This window comes from Nyctibius grandis, chromosome 7, assembly GCF_013368605.1.
Source record: "Nyctibius grandis isolate bNycGra1 chromosome 7, bNycGra1.pri, whole genome shotgun sequence".
Lineage (NCBI taxonomy): Eukaryota > Metazoa > Chordata > Aves > Nyctibiiformes > Nyctibiidae > Nyctibius > Nyctibius grandis.
This window is the reverse complement of record NC_090664.1, coordinates 7,465,025-7,484,475: the sequence shown is the minus strand read 5'-3', so window position 1 is coordinate 7,484,475 and position 19,451 is coordinate 7,465,025. Positions and strand designations below refer to the sequence as shown.

Sequence of the window (19,451 nt, the reverse complement as noted above, 5' to 3'; positions counted from 1 at the left end):
AGCATATGGCTGCATTGCTCTTCGGGGGTAACATCCATGGTCCTAGAGACATGGAGGAATGTGTAACTTAGGCGGTATATTGCAGAAATTCCTCCTTGATTTTGTACCATCAGCCATTTTATTGCACCAGTCAGGGAGTGGAGCTGTGACCTGGCTTCTGTTACAGTCCTTCTTACCTCATTTGTGATAATTTGTCTGTGCAATGTCATTATAGAAATTCTCTGCATCAGCAAGAGGAGAGTCCTCCTTGCTCCCCAGCTCCATTAATTTATGTTCAGTCCAGTGACAATCAGGCCTCTTTTTCCCCATGCAACACTTAGCTCTGAAAGAGAAACAAGACCATGTCCAAAGGGAATGACTGAAGGGAAGAAAGAATATGAAATGGCTCCTCAAAAGAGGTCGGTGGCCTTTAACTTTCATCTCATCCCTTCCCCATGGAACAAGTAGCTTCCAATTTGAGCATACCAGCTATAGGTATCTTACCAGACAGGGTCTCTGACAAGGTAGTTTAACTAGAAGTGTTAAGAAGGAAGAAATCTGACAGTCAACTGTATGGGAATCCAAATGTAAAGACTGCACTCTACAAACTGCCAGCTGGATGCTTGGTGGGTACCTTCCTGTCCTTTGCTTTGTGTGCCAGACCTGCTGCCCAGTCTTTTCCTGGGGGCAGAGGCAAAGGGACCTCAGTCCCCTCAGGCTGCTCAGTCTGCAATTCTGTACCATTCAGTCTACAGAAGCTGGACAAAGAGAAGAGAGAGTTCATTTACAGGTTAGTTTTCTGAAACTCATGCCCTAATAGTAATCTTTACTACATATTACCATCCATCGGTCCATCGCTAGGCAATTCATTCTTTTCTCTGCTTCTAAACTGCTGCTTTGCTATTCTTAGTGTCAAAACCTGGGACCTGAAGGCAATAATAAATGTAGAAGAAGAAAACCAGAAAGTGATATTAGTTGAAAAGTGCTATTTTGAGTCAGGCTAAAGTATTTAGGAATTTAAGTCTAATTCAAAACAAATGATTGTCAAAAACTAAAGAGGCACTGAAAAAAGTCTTAACTAAAATTTTTGCTTTGAAGTGATGTTTCATATTTTTAGCCAGCTTTAAGTAAATGGTAAAAATAAAAGTTTTGTTTGAGTTAGATGAAAAGGTCAGCTTGATCTTTCGTTTCCTCTCTGCCCCCTCCCACCAAAAAAAACCACTCCCCAATAATCATTTTTGCCATGAGAGAAAGAAAGCAATTACTATTGTCTGACCCAGAGCTGAGCATTATCTTCATTTTTCAGTTTAGTCACTCAATCAAAGAGCAATTATTTGCCCAGTGCTAATTACAAAATTCTGATTCATATATTTGGCTGAAAACTTTGTTGGCTTTGATTATCCTTCTACCTATGGCAGCTCATCCCTTTTGTGCCTTGAAAAGCACTGGGGTTTTTGTTTCCATCCACAACGGAACAGCTCTTTATGAAAACTGTGATCTAGCTTTTATGCCAAACATGTTCAGAGCTTTGAATTATGTTTGATTATCAAATATAGAATAAGCTTTCTCACTTATTCTGGTAGATCGCTTTGCATAATAAGTGTCTAATTTCCTTCCTACATGCTTTACTCAGGAAACTCAAATGTTATTTGGTGTAACCAAACTTTTGCCAATGTATTAATTGTGTTTTTCTATGTTATGTATTTCCATAATGTGCTGGTAAGTAAACAACATATATTATAACAAAGCTAATCTCTTTCTTCCATCACTGATGTGATCTCAGGTCAAGTGTAATATAAGCTGTCAAGCAAACATAGAACTCAACATCAGTGTGAACAGGACTAGAAATTGTTTGACGTCATGAATGATTTAGGGATAATTATGTGCCCAAGCTCAAAAATCAGAATACCTTCTATGCTAATGTCATTTCTCCTTCTAGCAAAGTGGATGTTAAGCACTTGGGCCATCTGCTAAATTAGGATGTATTTAAATTCAGTTACAAAACAAGTATTCAAAACTTTTTCCCAACAGCATTTATTCTTGTTTTCCCTTGCTTTAAACAGGATGCAGGCACCTTCAAGTAACATTCTGTTTTCTTTGGAAAAAATAATCACTCTAAAATTTCTCATCCATTAAAAAGACAGATAATGGAGATTAATTAACTTATAATGCATATTTCTTCTTTATTTCACTGATCTTCTGAACTTTTTTTCTTAGGCTTCATTCATCTCTGGTGCAACAGAAGCAAGAGAATAGCATAAATATGCAGAATTTATTTCTTTGTGGGCTTAATTTTCTTTGAAAAGTCTTTCCAAATGGCTTTAATAGGAGACAGGATCATCCAGTGCTGAGAACCAAGTGCTGAGATTTTCGACATCTTCATTTTATTCTAAGCTCTAGGAGTAGCTTTAGCAGTGCTTTTCAGGTGGGGACATGCACGACTGAGCACACTTTAGCACTCAGGGGAGACAAGAAATACCCAGGCTTTTAGGAATAAGCTTACAGAATTAAGGGTGACTCCTGCAAGATGCTGAATGAGTCCACAAAAGTGGCAGATTTAGCTATCTATCTGCCCAACCAGCTGCAAATGCTTCCATCATTTGTAGTAGGAAGGCTAACTACCTTTTGGATTATGGGTTGTCTGAAACACGGTTACTCAGACTATTGTTTCCCCTCATTGTGCACTGCATCAGTAGTAATTGTTTTATGATATTGATTGCCATACAACAGTTTGTAATTTCTGTTATCATTTCACCCAGTGCCTAGATGGAGCAGGGTGCTGGGGAGAGCAGAGTATGGAATAGTCTTATCCTGAAAAGCCTAGGCTTTTAATAAGTGAAGGTAGAGCCTACTTTCAAACACCATGTCAGCTTTCCTAGGAACACTCAAACAACCATGCTGAGTCAGATGGAAAGTTCCTTTAGCTCTCCATCACCTACCTGACAACATTTCATAGCAGAGATCTTAACCAGAGCAATGCCTCCCCCCTACACCTTTCTGTCTTCCAGAGAGCTAAGGCAGAGGTCAAATAGCCTCTTGAATAGCCTCTGATGGATTTTTCTTCCATCACTTTGTCTAATTATCTTCTGAGCACTGGCACTCTTCTGTGTACTGGGCACTGAGGCAACACAATTCAAAATTTACTTAGGCATTATGTGAAAAATCACATCTTTTTACTGGTTTCAAATTTACTGCTTGATAATTAAATTTGGTAACCCCCTTCTTGGACTGTGAGAAACAGTGAGTAATTGTTCCCTATTCACATTCTTAGCGCCACTCAAAATTTCATTTACCTTTTATTATTCATTTACCTCCCTGCCACTCTCCCTTTTCAGGCTGAAGAGTCATAGCATGCATAAACTTTGTGTATTCAACTTTCCTTCAAGTGCAACCCTTTTGATATCAGCTGTTTATGTTAGTACGTAACACTGACAGTCTGTGTTACACACATGGTTATTGGGATGTGACAAGAGAATCTAATTTTAATAGAAATGAAAAAACCTGTATGATTCATTTTTTTCCCTAATTTTTCAAGAATAAAATATACAAAATACAAAAATGTTCATTTTAATATAATTGCTGATTTTTTTGGCTGATATCTTTATGATTTTACATCATAAAAGCATGAAAAGGCGTCACCATAGGGAGCTCAATAAGGGATGTACTGAATTAATATGGTTAACTGAGGCTCTCTTTTGCTTTTTCTGTGTATTAAAACTCTAACTCAAAAATATCTTGGAGTAGTAGTACCTCAAGAGCAATGTTATTTGGTGGTGGGGTGGAGTTGTCCCATCCTGTAGAAGTGCTCATGCAGCATGCTAAGTAGATGAGATTTGTTCATGCTAAGCACTACTTTTTCACAAGTGAACTGCAAGTTTACAGCAGTCTGCTTAGAAAGAAAATCCAAGTGTGTAATCCTGGATAATTGTGGTGTCATCTTGTGCTTCCTTCATAATTAAGTACAGTTATAAAGCTGAAGGAATGCATATTCGAGCAGAGGAAACAGGGACCGTGCAATAACCTTACAATTTCATCGACAGGGACTGCCAAGCGAGCTAAGTAGTTTGTGAAAAAACCCTGCTCACGAAATCCTTATTCCACATCACACTGTCCTGCAGTCTGCATTCAGCATTTGTTTTTTAGGAGAGAAAATAGCAGTTTTATTTTAAATGCAATTTGTCTTGTCCTGACAGCCTGGCCCGGCACTGGACGCTGTGGGGAGTTGTCCTGAGCCCTCTCTGGGCATCTCTGTGCTTTCGGGGGCTGGGGAGGAAGGGATGGAGGAAAAGTACAGGCATTTGGCTGGAGCATCAGAGAAGTGGTACTCGGAGAGGTCAGCTCTCCACTTCCAGCTGGTACAACCAGCATCGCGCCTGTGATTTATGCTTGGTGAGGAGTGTGAGTCATTACAGAACAGGTGTAGTTTTTGAGTCAGTCTAAACTCTCACCTCAGTCTAAATGCCTCTGGGGCTCTGTTCCTGTTCTCCTACTGGGTAGCAGATTGTGAAAGTTTGCATTGGACAGGCATAATAAATGCCAACTGTTAAAACAGGTAGTTCTTGTAAAGCCTTGGACTCCAAAGCATTTTTTTTATCACACAAAGAGAGGCAAATGTGTGAGATTAATCACTGCACAAAACTGACAGCCAGCTTCCTTGCTGTATGGATACAGTTGTACGCTGAGTAATTCTGTGTGAAGGAAAAGATGTACCTGAGGGTACTTTCACTTCAGTACATCAGACTGTATAGTAACATAGCAAATATATGCATTCTAAGTCCAGTGAGCACAAGTTATAAATGCCTTAGTGTAAACTACAAGCTAATAGCAGAAATGGACTTAATATTATGTCTCCTTGCAGTGGGTGCTGGTATCATGTGAAGAGATGTAGAAGTCAGTGGTGTTTGCATTAGTGATCAAGGGGAGGGCCAATACTCAACCTTGACAAACAATATAAGCTCGTCAGTGACACTGAAGGACTGAAATGTGCATTCAGGTGATCCCATTTCAGATAAAGAAATTCAATGCATGCCAAGTGAACTACTTAAAGTCTTCCCATGTACCAAGCGCTGCATATTTATTCTTTTTCCTCTTTCAATTACCTCTGTTGATACCTACTAATACCTGCACTGGATCTATTGTGCTGAAATGAGAAAGAGACTGAATCACATCCAAAGTTAAGGTAGTTGTACGGAAGCTATATTGTATCCAGAGGGAAATTTGACTAGGAAACCGGCACATCTGCTCCACCAAGTAGAAAAACAATTTAAAACAAATACTGTACTGGAATGTTCTCACTGGAGCTAGTGATGTGGCTAACAGAGGCAAAAAGCAATATATGACTCAGTTCTCTGCAGGGAACTTCTAGAGTCTGGAAAAAACCTTGCATTTTCCCTTGTTTCATTAATGGGGATGGGAGGGGTTAAAAGTCGTGTGAGTATGGATGGCACAGGAAGGGGAGGGCATGTTGGGTGGTACTTCGACCTCTGTTTCAGATTCCCAATGTGATTCAGCAAATCATTTAAGAGATTCAGAAATAATTACTGCTCAAAGATGTCATTTAGCCCACGTGTCCCAAATGATTACCTTTCCTTCTGGGTCAGTCTTTTCTCTTTGAAATGTGGCTAATGATACATCTCACAGGATTGTTATGATCCTGTTAATGACAGTCAGTCAGGCTGAACTTTTTAGATGGGAGACATCAAGGAAGTGTAGTACTATTGTTATGACTGGTACTATTGCCTGTTGTAGATTATGCTTTTGGTAGTGCTGAGAATGTGACAATTCAGTCTAAATAAATCCAATGAAATGCTGAAAGCCTAATTCTTTACAAAAGTGTCTTAGAATTGCATCAGTGAGTAAGATATTGTAGCAACTTAGAAGGGGGCATCCTGAAAGGAAAAATCCCCCTGCTAGTAGAAGGAAATTATACCAACTGGCTAACAGATCTGTGTAGCCACTGCTATAGACTCATCAGATATTATGCAATCCAGCAGCAAAGCCTTAGATCTTTGTTTTGCCAGTCCTTTTTTTCCTTTGCTCAAATACTAATGAAAAAAAAAAAGCAATATATTATTGAAGGCAAAAGAAACTGGTTTTCTGAAAGGACCCAAAGGGTTTCTGATGTAATCACATCTTCTGAGGCATGCCCAGCCTTACGGATAAATTTATCTCTCCCTGGGCTGCATCTCGTCAAGGCTGAGAGACCCTTTCAAATGCACTTTCAAACTCTGCCAACATAAGCATTGTCAGAATAACAGTAGCTAAGCAGAGCACCATGCATATTCAGATAACTGGTTGGGACAGCCAATATAGAGTAAAATATTCATGTTCCTGTTTGAAGCTTTTCCAGATGATTTCTTGAGGCGGGTATGAGGAGAGTTGGACAGAGTGTCCTCTTTCATTAGAAACTCTCCTCTTTCACTAGAAATAAAGAAGAAGGTTTCTTGTCTACATTTCTTTCTCAAGATCTGTTCACTCTGAAGATTCATTTGTGGTATAACTACATAGAAAACAGTTATGTTTGTACATTGAGGATAATGTTAGTTAAATACAGACTAATTTTGAGGCCAAGGGATTATAAATATTTGACAGAGGAGTCAAGCAGATTGTAAATTGGACATACTTTGTTAGATCTCAGGCACCTACCCATACATAAGGCTGTGCTTTTCATTGCAAGCTCTTTGGGAGAAGGAGGCTTTTAAAAGGCAGTGCTCTTTTATGTTTGGAGCATTTTCTTTTCTTCACCTCAGACCACACGTACAACATTGTTGCTTTCATGAGCAAAAAGATACTGAAAGAGCTAGTGAGCAAGGGTGATCACAGAGCACTACAGCAAAGAAACCTAATGGGATCTCTTGATCTAAGCATACTGGATTCTGTTACATGATCCCATTTTGATGCCAAAGGTTGAATTTCCACTGTATTGGTCAGAGAGCAATGGATTCCAGTTTGTGTAGGGCAGAATGATATTTCCAGTCAAGCCAATAAGAGGTATTGCTTTGGTGTGGCTCACCTTGCAGCTTTTCAACAGTTAAGCAAAGCTGCACTGCTTGGAGAAAACAAGGCTGTCTAAACTAATAGCCTTCTTTTTCTTTCCCAGGCTACCTGCTCCTTGGACAAAGGGGAGAAAGGCAGCATTTGACACTTTTCTTTTTCTTTTCTTTTTTTTCAGATACGGAAGAGTAAAAATATATTAAAAAAGAGACTGCAAATTTCTTTCATCATTTTAGCTGAGCTTCTTCATTCCTGTTCTCCTCCTCCTTCCGCAAAGACCAATTTCTGGGGAAGGCGTTAAACAGCTTTCAAAACACTCCTCCTCTCACTGGCTACTTCACAGCTAATGACTCTGGGTTCTAGGGTGGGGGCCTTGGTTTTTTGGGTCAGTTTTATTTTTGTTTGATTGTTCATGTATGTGTGCATTTTTTGTTGTTTTGGGAAGTTTTTTGTTAAAAAAAAACAAGTGGTGATTTCCTGATGCAAATGGTTCCATTTTTCTGGACAGGTCAAGCAAATAGATGAGAGTCATCTTCAAAAGCCAGTATTGCCCTTTGCTGTACCTCAGCTTGTGAAACCAACATTAGGATGATGCAAAAGAATATAAAAAAAAAAACAAACAACACAAAACCTTGATAACACTTCGCTTTTATTAATTTTCTTTTCCCCGAGAGCCTTTTCCAATTGCTGGTAGACAGAATTTGACATCAGTTTTACCCTCACTGTAGAAGATTTTATTAATAAGAATTGTGAGTTTATAGATCATTTGACTATTTGTTAGTATTTGATGTCTTTCCCAGATGATGCAATGATAGCAAAATAGTTTTGTTTCTAAACAGGAGGCAAACTCACTCAGCCCTTTGATTTTGTTCTGTTTTTGCAGTTAGGAAAGGAATAATCAATGAAAGCGATATTCTCTTGGGGCAAATTTTGTTGTCAGCCTCTGAGAGCATGTACTAATGTACTGCTTGATGTGCCTGCCTTAACCTGAGATTACAGATAATGAGCTGTTTCCTACATTTGTTCATGGGCTACTAGTAACCACTCTTTGTCTGAGCTGAAGATCTAAGAGAAGAAGGGCAGCAGGGAATCACACGGATCAATTCTTACTTTCATCTCAGTGTGGTCTTTCTTTCATCACTGACTGAACAGACAGGCCAAAGAAAAGAGAAAGCGTTGGTGGAGAAGTATGGACGGACAAAAAATTTAAAAGCATGTCCTAAATACATTGCTGGAGTCACTGGATAAAACTGTGTCATCCAGTGGAACTAGACGCATGGAAAATAGCCATCTTTTTGGCCCATTTTAAAAAAGAAATGTTAAAAAACTAACTTGCTTAGGCCTTGGTTCAGGAAGGTATCTATCTTTGTATGAGAAACATCAAACATGTATATAAGTGCTTTTCTGGCTTGGGATCTTGGTAGGGATCCAGGTAATTGTAAGTAATTTTACCTGTCTATGAGGAAATCAAGACACATAAGTACACATACAACTGTTTTTTGCGTAACTCCTTTTCGTTGAGGATGAGGTCTTGCCGTGTTAGTCGTATATGTATTTTACAAGGAATCAGACTGCTGTCATGGCTCTTTGCTATGTAGAGAACATGCAAAACATTGACTTAAAAAGGTAGATCTTTTGTGTTTCCTTTTCATGTTCAGAAACAAACACAGGACTTTACCACCAGCCTATATTAGAGCTTGGGTCTCTGTTCCTGCTTAAACTGTGCATGTACATGGACGAGCTTCCTGCGACACTAGCAAAATTCACAGCAGTGAGCTCAGCCTAAATCCACATCTAAACATGAATACCTTCTCACTCAAGAGTGTTTGTATCTGGGATTTTGCTTATTGAGTCTAGAGACATTTTGAGGTTTTTTTTGGACACCAGAGTTTGAGTTTGTTCAAAGCCAGAGATTTAGATTAGGTTCATGCTGCGAAAAGGCTGCACTTCAATCACATGTTTTCAGAAGGAAGAAGTACAAAAATAACTCTTGCAGTTCTTAGAACTCACAGTTGGCTTCACTGAACCAGCTCATTCAAATAAAATAAATATAAGGGCACATAGTGTTCCCATTCATGAGCACCCGGTTCAGTGGTAGCTCTGGGGTAGATTTTCTGAGGAAAGCGTGGTGCTGGGAGGACAGTGGCCCCCCAGTCAGCACCGAGCACACTCTGTGTCGTGTGACAGGCAGAGGGCTGTGTCACCACGTAGCACTTTCCCACCCCTCCTTTCCCCCCCTCCATCAGCATTCAGCCCTGATAAGAGTGGTAGAATATGACTTCCATCCCTGGCTAGGCTCTTCAAAGGCACATTGATGAAATATCAATAATGCAGAACTAAATACCCCAGTGGTGACTCAGTCCCTGCTTAGTCAGACTTCTCCCTGAAGTCGGGGGGAACACACCCTCACTGAGTATTTGGTCGGAGGTGCAGGATGATTTAGTCAATATTTTTTAAGTTACCTTTACCTAATGTACAGTGACTAAAGATGCCTTAGATTATGCACAGTATAATAATAATAATTAGAATAATAATAATTTTTTTAAAACCTAGATCTTTTTCTTCATCTGCTTCTGATATATATTTGCTTTCTTCCTGGGAGTGACGACTTTCAGACAGTGAAGCCAGGCTACTTAATTCACAGCTGGTCAGTTCTTGTTTCTCATGCACTGGCATAAAGGTGTGAAATCAGATTGGAAGTTATTTTTCCTCAATTGTTAGGGTTATTCACCGCTGGCAGGAGCTAATAAGGGAAGCGGTGGATTTGCCATATCTTTGGGACTGCAGATCAGAGCTGCCATGCTGTAGTCAAAGTTACTGATCCCGGCACACAGGTATGCAACAAAATGTTTTGCAATATACAGGGAGTCACAGCTAGCTCGAACATTTTCCTGCTCTTTTAAATTAATTTGAATAAGCTACAGTGGATTATTAGGATTTTTTAGAATTTTTTTGTTGTAATGTAAAAAAAAAAATCCCCATGAAATCTATTAGCTTAGAAATATATAAAGTGAAATCTAGAAATTGAAATCCTACAAAGAGACTAGGCCAGATGAAAGCATCTATTATGGGGTTCCCTCCCAGGATCACACCTATTCCACCCCCCTGGAACACTGCAGCATTGTGCTAGTGCATTGTGAGCCAAGGAATGGTATGTTTAGACACCTCCCAGCTAAACCAGAGATCAGCCACTGTGCAATTGTGTAAAAAAATAATAAAAATTTAAAAAAAAATTGCAGAACTGCTTTCTCTTATTTTATTCCACAGAAGGAAACCAAAAAAAAGTGGAAAAGGATTAGGTGTTCATCAGCTAATGGCCTATGTTTGTAAAGAGTGAGAAAGGATTTCTTTTTTTACATGCTTATCTAACTTTCCCCAGATGTATAGAAATTATGTTTTCAGATGCCTTCCTTTTCCATCCTCAGTAGGCCTATACAAGCAATGAATAAGCCAGAAATTCTGCAAATATACAGACCATACCGTTGGCCTCATGCTGAAATTCTACAGAATTATTTGGGAGTGCCCACCAGTAGGCACGAAAGGTTCTTCTGATGCCAGAGTGCATCTCATGGAGGGCAGCACAGGCTGGGAAGCTATGTGATAAAGACAGCACTCTTCTGCCTCTGCGCAGGGACTGCTGGTGCTCTCAGAAAGCTCTGCCTTGCTGGAAGAGCCCCAGGTGTCTTCTGCTTCCCAGAAACTGTTGTGTAAATTGAGAGGGAGAATCCAGGCACTTTACCCCCTTAAAACAGGGAGGGATACCATTGCAAGTATCCCTGTCAATTCTTTTTCCTTTAGCTGGGATTGGTGTTCAGGGAATTAGCAGACCTTTGACTCATGGTGACGTAGGGCTTGAATTCCTGGACACACTATAATTAAAAAAAAAAAAAAAAAAAAAAAGCAAGCAATATGTTTTTATCCTGTTCAGTATTTAAATGGCTCAAAGGGTGACAGTTCTCTGGGCTTCACTCAGTCAGTGATTTGAAGCGTGCATTTCTGTGACAACATGCAAGAAGTGTTCACACATGTGAAAGAAGGGATTTGTTTATTTTTTAATTTTTTTTTTTAATGTAAAAACCTGTGATGCACTCTCTCAAAATGCTTAAGTCAACCAGCTTTCCTTTCAAACTACGCAATATATTTTTTTCAGTTATATGGTCAGATTTCTATGTTTAATTATAAAAAGATGATGGATGTCACTAATGTTTTCCATGTTTGAGAAAAAAGATAGATGCCAGAAGCCAGCTTTTTTTTTGCTGATGATAAAGTAGATGGTAGATTAAAAAAAGGAAATTTTGCAATTTTAGACTTAAAATGTATTTCAGAGTAGTCAGTCTAGGCAGACTGATACTTATCTAAAAGTGCAGCCTTTTGTATAGCTCCAGCTGGTATAAACACACTATATGTTAATACAGTAGGATGTTTAGCACCAAAATGAATCTGGAATTTGGGAGCCTGGTTCCTGATGGGTGAATGAAGGAGGCAAATTCCTTTTTCTGGATGTTTCTTTTTTCAAGCATAAATTTTGTGGCTGGAGAGAAACTTTCCAAAATGTAGATGATTATGCCAGAAGAGAATGGTATCTGGTGGTGTTTTTGTAAACTCCACTTTGAATATGCAAATATTTGCATATGTACTTACTTACACAGTCTTACAAACTCAGTCTGGAAGCAAAAAATATTTCAAACTAGATTGCTGGTAGTGCTGTGCTGCTTTATAATCAGAAGGTCCGTGAGCTCACCTAGCTAAAGGCAAATACTTTCGCTGTTAGTCCTTGCAAATTCTACAGTGGGTCCCAAACATGGCTTTTAATTAGAAAGCACAATAATCTATTCAAATTAGAAATTATAGAACCTGACAAGGACAGTACTTTCTTTTGCTTCAACTAGAATAAACTAGTCTATCTCCAGAAACTCGTGCAATGGTCTTAAATATTTCTTATTGGCTCCTTTTTCCTCACATTTCATTTTATAATAATGAAACTCATCATCCTCTGATGATCTGTACAATATGTTAGCCATTGATACTCAGCAAATGGCAGCGTAATCAAATCCTTTTCTTTTACTCTTTTTTAATCCGTCACCTCACCCAATAATTAAAAGCAACAGAGCAATCCTGTGCTTTCACATGTGTTGAACTGGTGCTAATCTCAGAGCTGTGCTGGCACGGCATCTGAACGACAGCATTCAAAAGCAGGAACACGCTGGCTGAGGATAAGAAGGAGCCCTGCGGCACTGACTCCATGCAAATTGCTCCAGGGAGTGGGCATCAGTGCTGGCCAGGTAGAAGAGAGGGGAAAAAAACATGCTTTCACATTTTAAAGCACAAATTCAGCTCCCTCTGAATTGGGTACGGGGGTTTATCCCACTTGTGTTACCCATAGCATGAGCAGGTCTGCTCCAGTCTCAGTTTAGAGTCAGAGATGCATCCTAATGTGGTGCCATCCCCGCTACCACAGGCAGACAAGTCTTGCGACCCCAGACAACCCTTTCCCTGTCTGATTACTGTGATCAAAGCAGCAGCAGGGTGGCCAATGCCATTATTTTCTGTTGAAATGAAACACTGGCCCTGCATTTTGGGTTGCTGAGACTGCGTTCACGTTGCTGCAATGTCGCTTTTGATCCCCAGCAAGCACAGAGGGTTCTGATCTTTACCCAAGCAGGGCCGGGACACGTGCCTGTCTTCAAGGCATCAGCTCTCCCTGCTCTGGTGATTTGACTACCAGGTAGAAGAAAATGGAGCTGCTTCCAGGCAAGCTGGCTGAGGACCTTGAGCTCAGTTTTAGAGAATTTATCTACCCTAATACCTAAGCACACGGCGGGACTCACTCACAAGTCTCACAGCACACTTTTGGCATTTTGTATTCTTATGATTTCTTCAAAGTGCGTATGTATCGACTGCTGTTTACTTGTAACACCCCGGTTTTAGAAGTTATCCAGTGGTAGGAGGAATATACATAATCCCATTGTCTCTGCTGGTGGTCGTAGGAGTGCATCTATCAAACAAAATTACTTATGGCCATTGGGGTTTTCTAGTGAAAAAACTTAGTGGTAGAATGACAGAATGAGCATTTTCCTTTTCTTCTTGCTTGGATGATATTTTTATACACTTTTGTATGCAATTTTAAAAAATATTTGCTATTTTTGTTGTAGGGTTCTGGATGGGTTTTTACCAGACCTTCTGGTTGTCTATAGGCCCAGATTCTCACAGGAATATTTCCCTTCCCTTCTCTTTTTCCGCTCTTCTTCCGCGATAGACAAAAGCTGTTTCATTTGCAACATCAGCTTAGAGCGAAATAACACCTAGGGCCTAGTCACTCTTTTAGTTGCACTGAAATCCAAGGAAGCTGCATGCAAAGTCCTGCTGATCCCACCGCAGCATCTGGGGCCAAAGACTAAATCACCGAAACATGTAAAACTAATTACATGCAGGGCAGTCTGTGTAAAGCCAATGCATCAGAATGGCGCCATCTTCCTTTGCTGTGGTAGGACCTGCTTCCACCACAATGTGTTCAATAAGACTGTCTCTCTCTCTTCGTTCTGATGATGCTACTTCTTGTAGGCACTTCACTCAAAGTCATACACTAGTGCACTGACTACCTTCAGCAGGGAGGAAGGGCGGACATTGTGGCTTGTATGTGACAGTAGATTTCACTGCTCTTGTGGTTAACCCTACAGTGACAGGTCCTAAATAAAGTTAAGTAACATGAAACCTATTGGTAGGAAGGATAAGGGGAAATTAACCAAATTCAAGGATCTTGGTCTTGTAAAATAACCTTTTCTCAGCTGGCATCCTGCAGGGAATTCTATGTATGAAGTTGAACATATGCTTTAAAGTATGTTTATATTAGCAGAACTGATAATGGATATGTCTTTCTTGAACTGAACTAAAATAAACAACAGACACCTGTTCTCTAACATTTTTCAAGGAAGGAAGAGGCAGGTTGTTACGCTATTTTGCACCAGGGGATCGAAAACAAGTTAAAATCCATGCTGAAAGCAAAACTCAGCGCAAGTTTGTTCCTGGGACTGGGTGGGTAAGGTAATGAAAAAAAGCCTATTTGGTTTGTTAAGATTCATAAGGAAAAAAAAATGCAAAACCAAAATGAATGATGCCATGTAATGCCAAGTATTCTCAACTGTTCTGAGAATAATTTTAACCAATATGTATTTATTGTTAGTTCCTTATTTGAAAGAAGAGGCTTGTGGTCTCTAAATGTATAAAACATTTTTCAACATTCCAGTTTTTCTGTAACTGAGTCCATGTATGTTCATCCTATTATCAAATAAAAACAATGAGGTCTCCGCTCCATTTGAATTAAAGTTGTAGAAGGGTTCATTTTCTTCTGGAGCTTTCTACACCTGATCCAGGCACTTGCCATTTGCTTTCCAGCATCCAGCTCCCTGTAGAATACTAGTAATAATCAACTATTTTTTTTAAGCGTAATGGGAACATTGCTTGGACAGCAGTCATTGCTCACCGCTTGCCCCTGTAAGAAGGAGTTAGTGGCATTACCTAATTTCTAAAGACAGGGAAATCGAGGTAGAGAATTCGAATAGCTTAGTTGAGGACCCTAAGGTAAGTCTCTACCTATTTGGGGATTAGACATGTCAACCTCACCTTTCCCCTTTTCTCTTTTGATTAAAATCACAGCCCATAAGAGCATCTAAAACAACAGCACACCACACTCATGGCCACTTGCTCAGGATTTTTTTTTCTGTGCCACTTGCTCGTGCAATTTTTTGAGAAGATGAAACACTTGCTCATGTGATTTTTTTTCTGTGCCACTTGAAGCATGAGTATCGATCCCACAGGGCTGGTGTCCTGTGCTCCAGTATTGCTTATGGACCTCTTTTCACAGCATTTCAGCTACATCTCTACAAACCACCTTCTACAAAGCCCTTATTCCACAGGTAGACTCGGGCAGTGTCTGTGCAGTAGTCATCACACCACACCAATAATGATCAGAGTTTTCCCATACTGCTGCTGTTCTATTCAATTGTTTCCTTAAAAAAAGGGAAAAAAAATGATAAAGAGTGTCAAAGACTGAGACATACTCTCTAAGGAGGATGTAAAGCTCAGAGAAGTTCAATACAAGCATGAAAGGCTTTGTGCATTTCCTTTTGCCTGAAATTCCGGTTTTAATTCATTGCTTTCCTCTCTGGGAAGTTCACTGGTACTGATTTCCTGAAGAACATGCAATGTGCTCACCACTGTACCTGCTTGTATTCTTATACCTTACTGGCTTTGTTTGAGTCTTCATGTACCTCCAGTCCTGCAAGCAGAGATGAAACCAAGCTGCCAATTTCTATTAGATATTGAGGGCGTTGATGTAGTTGACTGTGATCTTCAACTCAAAAATACTGACTGCCACTAAGCAAGAGGGAAGAAAAGATGGTTTGGAAAAGCCATCTAATGATTTGAGTGACTCACCTCTGCTTGCAAATACAGTATCAGAGTCCTTTCTCTGGTGCATATAGCCAGTGACATAAATGTCTGGAGCCATTCCCAACCAATGGTTCCCAAAGTGATGCCAGGTCCTCGCTGAACCACCACAGAAGCAAGTTAAGTGCTGCGTAACTGCCTTCAGAGCCATACTGGGCAATAAAACTGGCAATTGCCAGTTCTGTGAGGACACAGAGGTAGCTGAAGGGAAAGCTGTCTGAGATCTGGAACACTTCATAGGTCCAAAACCTAAGAACGTGAAGCTTCCAGAATCAATGACTCAAATATCTCCACCCAAACCCAGTAAGTGATAAAAAGAAGAAAGATGTGTTTGATATTGACTCCTTTAGATGGAAAGCTCCCCAGAAGCGAGGCTACTTTCCCAGTTAGCCTCACCTAAAACCATTGATAAGAAATGGCAGAGAGAAGACAACAAACACCTTGTAGTGGTGGCAGCACTACAAAAAACATTTTCATGGCTGGTGGGACTACCATTCATCCATCTCTGCTGAAACTACTCTTTCTTTTTAAAGGTCCAGCACGACATTCAGCTGACTTACCAGGCTCGGGTTCCTCAGCAAACCAGCTTACCTTGCCAGGTCTGTTGGTACCACCTCACTCTAATTTGCTTATATGAGCAGCTTTAAAAATAGGCGCTCACAGTGCCTAATGTTTGGGAGATGGACATAAATAGATGACTTCTTCTCCAGGTATGGCATGACTTCTACACATCACATTGAAAAAGTTAAACCCATTCAGTGGGGTTGAACAAATGAAGTGTTGTTTTTAATGGCCTTTACCGCTTTTCAGTTTTTTTAAACAAATAACTTATGTTTTGTAGCTTGCAGCACAGGCTCCACAGAGTATATTAATTCGATCCGCAAATTAATTTGGGCCTTTATTGCATGGACATAGATGCTGAAGGGAAAAAATAAGGCTGTTTTGTGAACCCAAGCACAGCTTTTTTTGTGCTCTACCCATCTACCAAATCCTGCTGTCCCTATTTCATCACAATAACCATTTTCTTAATCCCTTCATCTTTGTCCCACACAACTATCAGAAGGAAGGGACAGTAATATGAAGCACAAAATAATGGCTTAGTGTGAACAAGATACTATCTTGCATGTGCATATGCAAAGGTATTCATATACGTATAATTCACAGTAGGTGAAAGACAGAGTAAGTCTGCAGGAAGATAAGAAGAAATCACAGAATCACAGAATCAACCAGGTTGGAAGAGACCTTAGGGATCATCGAGTCCAACCGCTGCCCCTACACCACCCTGTCAACTAGACCATGGCACTAAGTGCCATGTCCAGTCTTTTCTTAAATACATCCAGAGATGGTGACTCCACCACCTCCCTGGGCAGCCCGTTCCAATGGCTAATGACCCTTTCTGAAAAGACATTCTTCCTAATGTCCAACCTGAACCTCCCCTGGCAAAGCTTGAGGCTGTGTCCTCTTGTCCTAGCGCTAGTTGCCTGGGAGAAGAGGCCGACTCCCACTCCACTACAACCTCCCTTCAGGTAGTTGTAGACTGCAGTAAGGTCACCTCTGAGTCTCCTCTTCTCCAGGCTAAACAACCCCAGCTCCCTCAGCCGTTCCTCATAGGTCAGACCCTCCAGACCCTTCCCCAGCTTGGTCGCCCTCCTCTGGACTCACTCCAACACCTCAACATCTTTCTTGAAGTGTGGGGCCCAGAACTGGACACAGTATTCAAGGTGCAGCCTCACCAGTGCCAAGTACAGAGGGATGATCCCTTCCCTAGACCGGCTGGCTACACTATTCCTAACAGAGACCAGGATGCTGTTGGCCTTCTTGGCCACCTGGGCACACTGCTGGCTCATGTTTAGCCGGCTGTCGATCAGCACCCCCAGGGCTCTTTCCACTGGGCTGCTTTCTAACCACTCTTCCCCCAGCCTGTAGAGCTGCATGGGGTTGTTGTGGCCCAAGTGTAAGACCCGGCACTTGTTCTTGTTGAACCTCATGCCATTGGTCTCAGCCCATCTATCTAACCTGTCCAGATCCCTCTGTAGGGCCTTCCTACCCTCCAGCAGATCGACACTGCCACCCAGCTTGGTGTCATCTGCAAATTTACTGAGGGTGCACTCAACGCCTACGTCTAGATCATCTATAAAGATATTGAACAGCATCGGCCCCACAACTGAGCCCTGGGGAACACCGCTAGTGACCGGCCGCCAGTTAGACTTTGCCCCATTCACCACCATTCTCTGGGCTCGGCCATCCAGCCAGTTTTTAACCCATCGAAGAGTCCACCCATCCAAGCCCCAGGCAGCCAGTTTGTGTAAGAGGATGCTGTGGGAGACAGTGTCAAATGCCTTACTGAAGTCTAGATAGACTACATCCAAAGCCCTGCCCTCATCTACTAAGCGGGTCACTTGGTCATAGAAGGAGACCAGGTTAGTCAAGCAGGACCTTCCTTTCATGAATCCATGTTGGCTGGCCCCAATGCCCCGATTGTCCTGCATGTGCCGTGTAATGGCACTCAGGATTATCTGTTCCATCACCTTGCCTGGCACCAAGGTCAGGCTGACAGGCCTATAGTTCCCTGGATCATCCTTCCAGCCCTTCTTGTAGATGGGCGTTACATTTGCTAATTCCCAGTCAGCTGGAACTTCTCGATTTAACCAGGACTGCCGGTAGATAATAGAGAGTGGTTTGGCAAGTTCATCTGCCAGTTCCTTCATTACTCTGGGGTGAATCCCATCTGGGACCATAGCCTTGTGGTTGTCCAACTGGCACAGCAGGTCACTAACTATCTCATCCAGGATTATGGGGGGTTCACACAGCCCCCCCGTCCCTAACTTCAGGCTCTGGGGGCCAAGTCTCCTGAGGACAACTGCTCATGACATTAAAGACCGAGGCAAAGAAGGCATTGAGCACCTCTGCCTTTTCCTCATCCCCTGACACTACCCTACCCTCCTCATTCAGCAAGTGGTGGAGGCTCTCCTTGACCCTCCTTTTGCTGTTGATGTATTTGTAGAAGCTTTTTTTGTTGTCTCTGACCGTAGCAGCCAAATCAAGCTCTAATTGAGCTTTGGCCCTTCTAATCTTCTCCCTACATGACCTGGCAACGTCCCTATAGACGTCCCAAGTTACCCAACCCTTCTTCCAGAGCAAGTAGGCTCTCTTTTTTTTCTTAAGTTCTAGCCTAAGTTCTCTGTTTAACCAGGCCAGTCTTTTTCCCTGACGGCTTGTCTTCCTACACACCGGGACAGCCTGCTCCTGAATATTTAGCAATTCCCTTTTGAAGCATGTCCAGTCTTCCTGGACTCCTTTGCCCTTCAGGACCAACTCCCAAGGGACTCTGTCCACCAACCTCTTAAACAGGCTAAAGTCTGCCCGGCAGAAATCTAAGGCAGAAGTTCTGCTCTTGCCCCTCCTTACTTCCCCCACTATCAAAAACTCTAACATTTCATGGTCGCTATTCCCAAGACGGCCACCGACCCTCACATCTCCCACTAGTCCTTCTCTGTTCACAAACAACAGGTCAAGCAGGGCCCCACCTCTAGTGGGCTCATTTACCACTTGCATGAGGAAGTTGTCCTCCACACATTCGAGGAACCTCCTAGATTGCTTCCCATGAAAATCACCATGAAAAAAAAAAAACAAACCTCAAGAAAAGTACTGAAAAGGTTTTACTACAGATATTTTCATCTGTGGCTGCTGTGCCAGCAGATGAAATATGGTGTGGCTCCATATATAGATGCCAATGTGCAGTAGCATGTTTCTGTGCTGTTTCAGTTTTCCAAGCTGTTCATGGCATGATGCACTTTCGCAGCCGCCACCTTAGCAGATTGTTTGCCCATGCACAGCTGCAACCACCACTTGGATGCAAGTAAGGAAAAGAAGGAGCAGGAATGTGAGTTCAAAACACTCTTTTCCCTTAGTAAGACAATGTGCTCCATGGAGCACTGTCCTGCTCGAGGACAAGAATGGATAATCACTGAAAGTAAAATTTAAACCTCTGAGCAGCATGCTTACATGAGGACTCCCAGGTAACTAAGCCAAGA

The 19,451-nt window shown here is 41.4% G+C and overlaps 1 protein-coding gene across 2 annotated transcripts in view; it reads left to right on the top strand.

The window, feature by feature from the left end:
- PDE1C (phosphodiesterase 1C) overlaps nt 1-19,451 on the top strand; it is a 414,729-nt gene that overhangs the window by 385,639 nt on the left and 9,639 nt on the right. For both annotated transcript variants that reach the window (XM_068404897.1, XM_068404898.1), the window contains one exon: nt 15,951-16,016. In XM_068404897.1, coding sequence (XP_068260998.1) covers nt 15,951-16,016 — 66 coding nt within the window. The remainder of the gene's footprint in view (nt 1-15,950; nt 16,017-19,451) is intronic.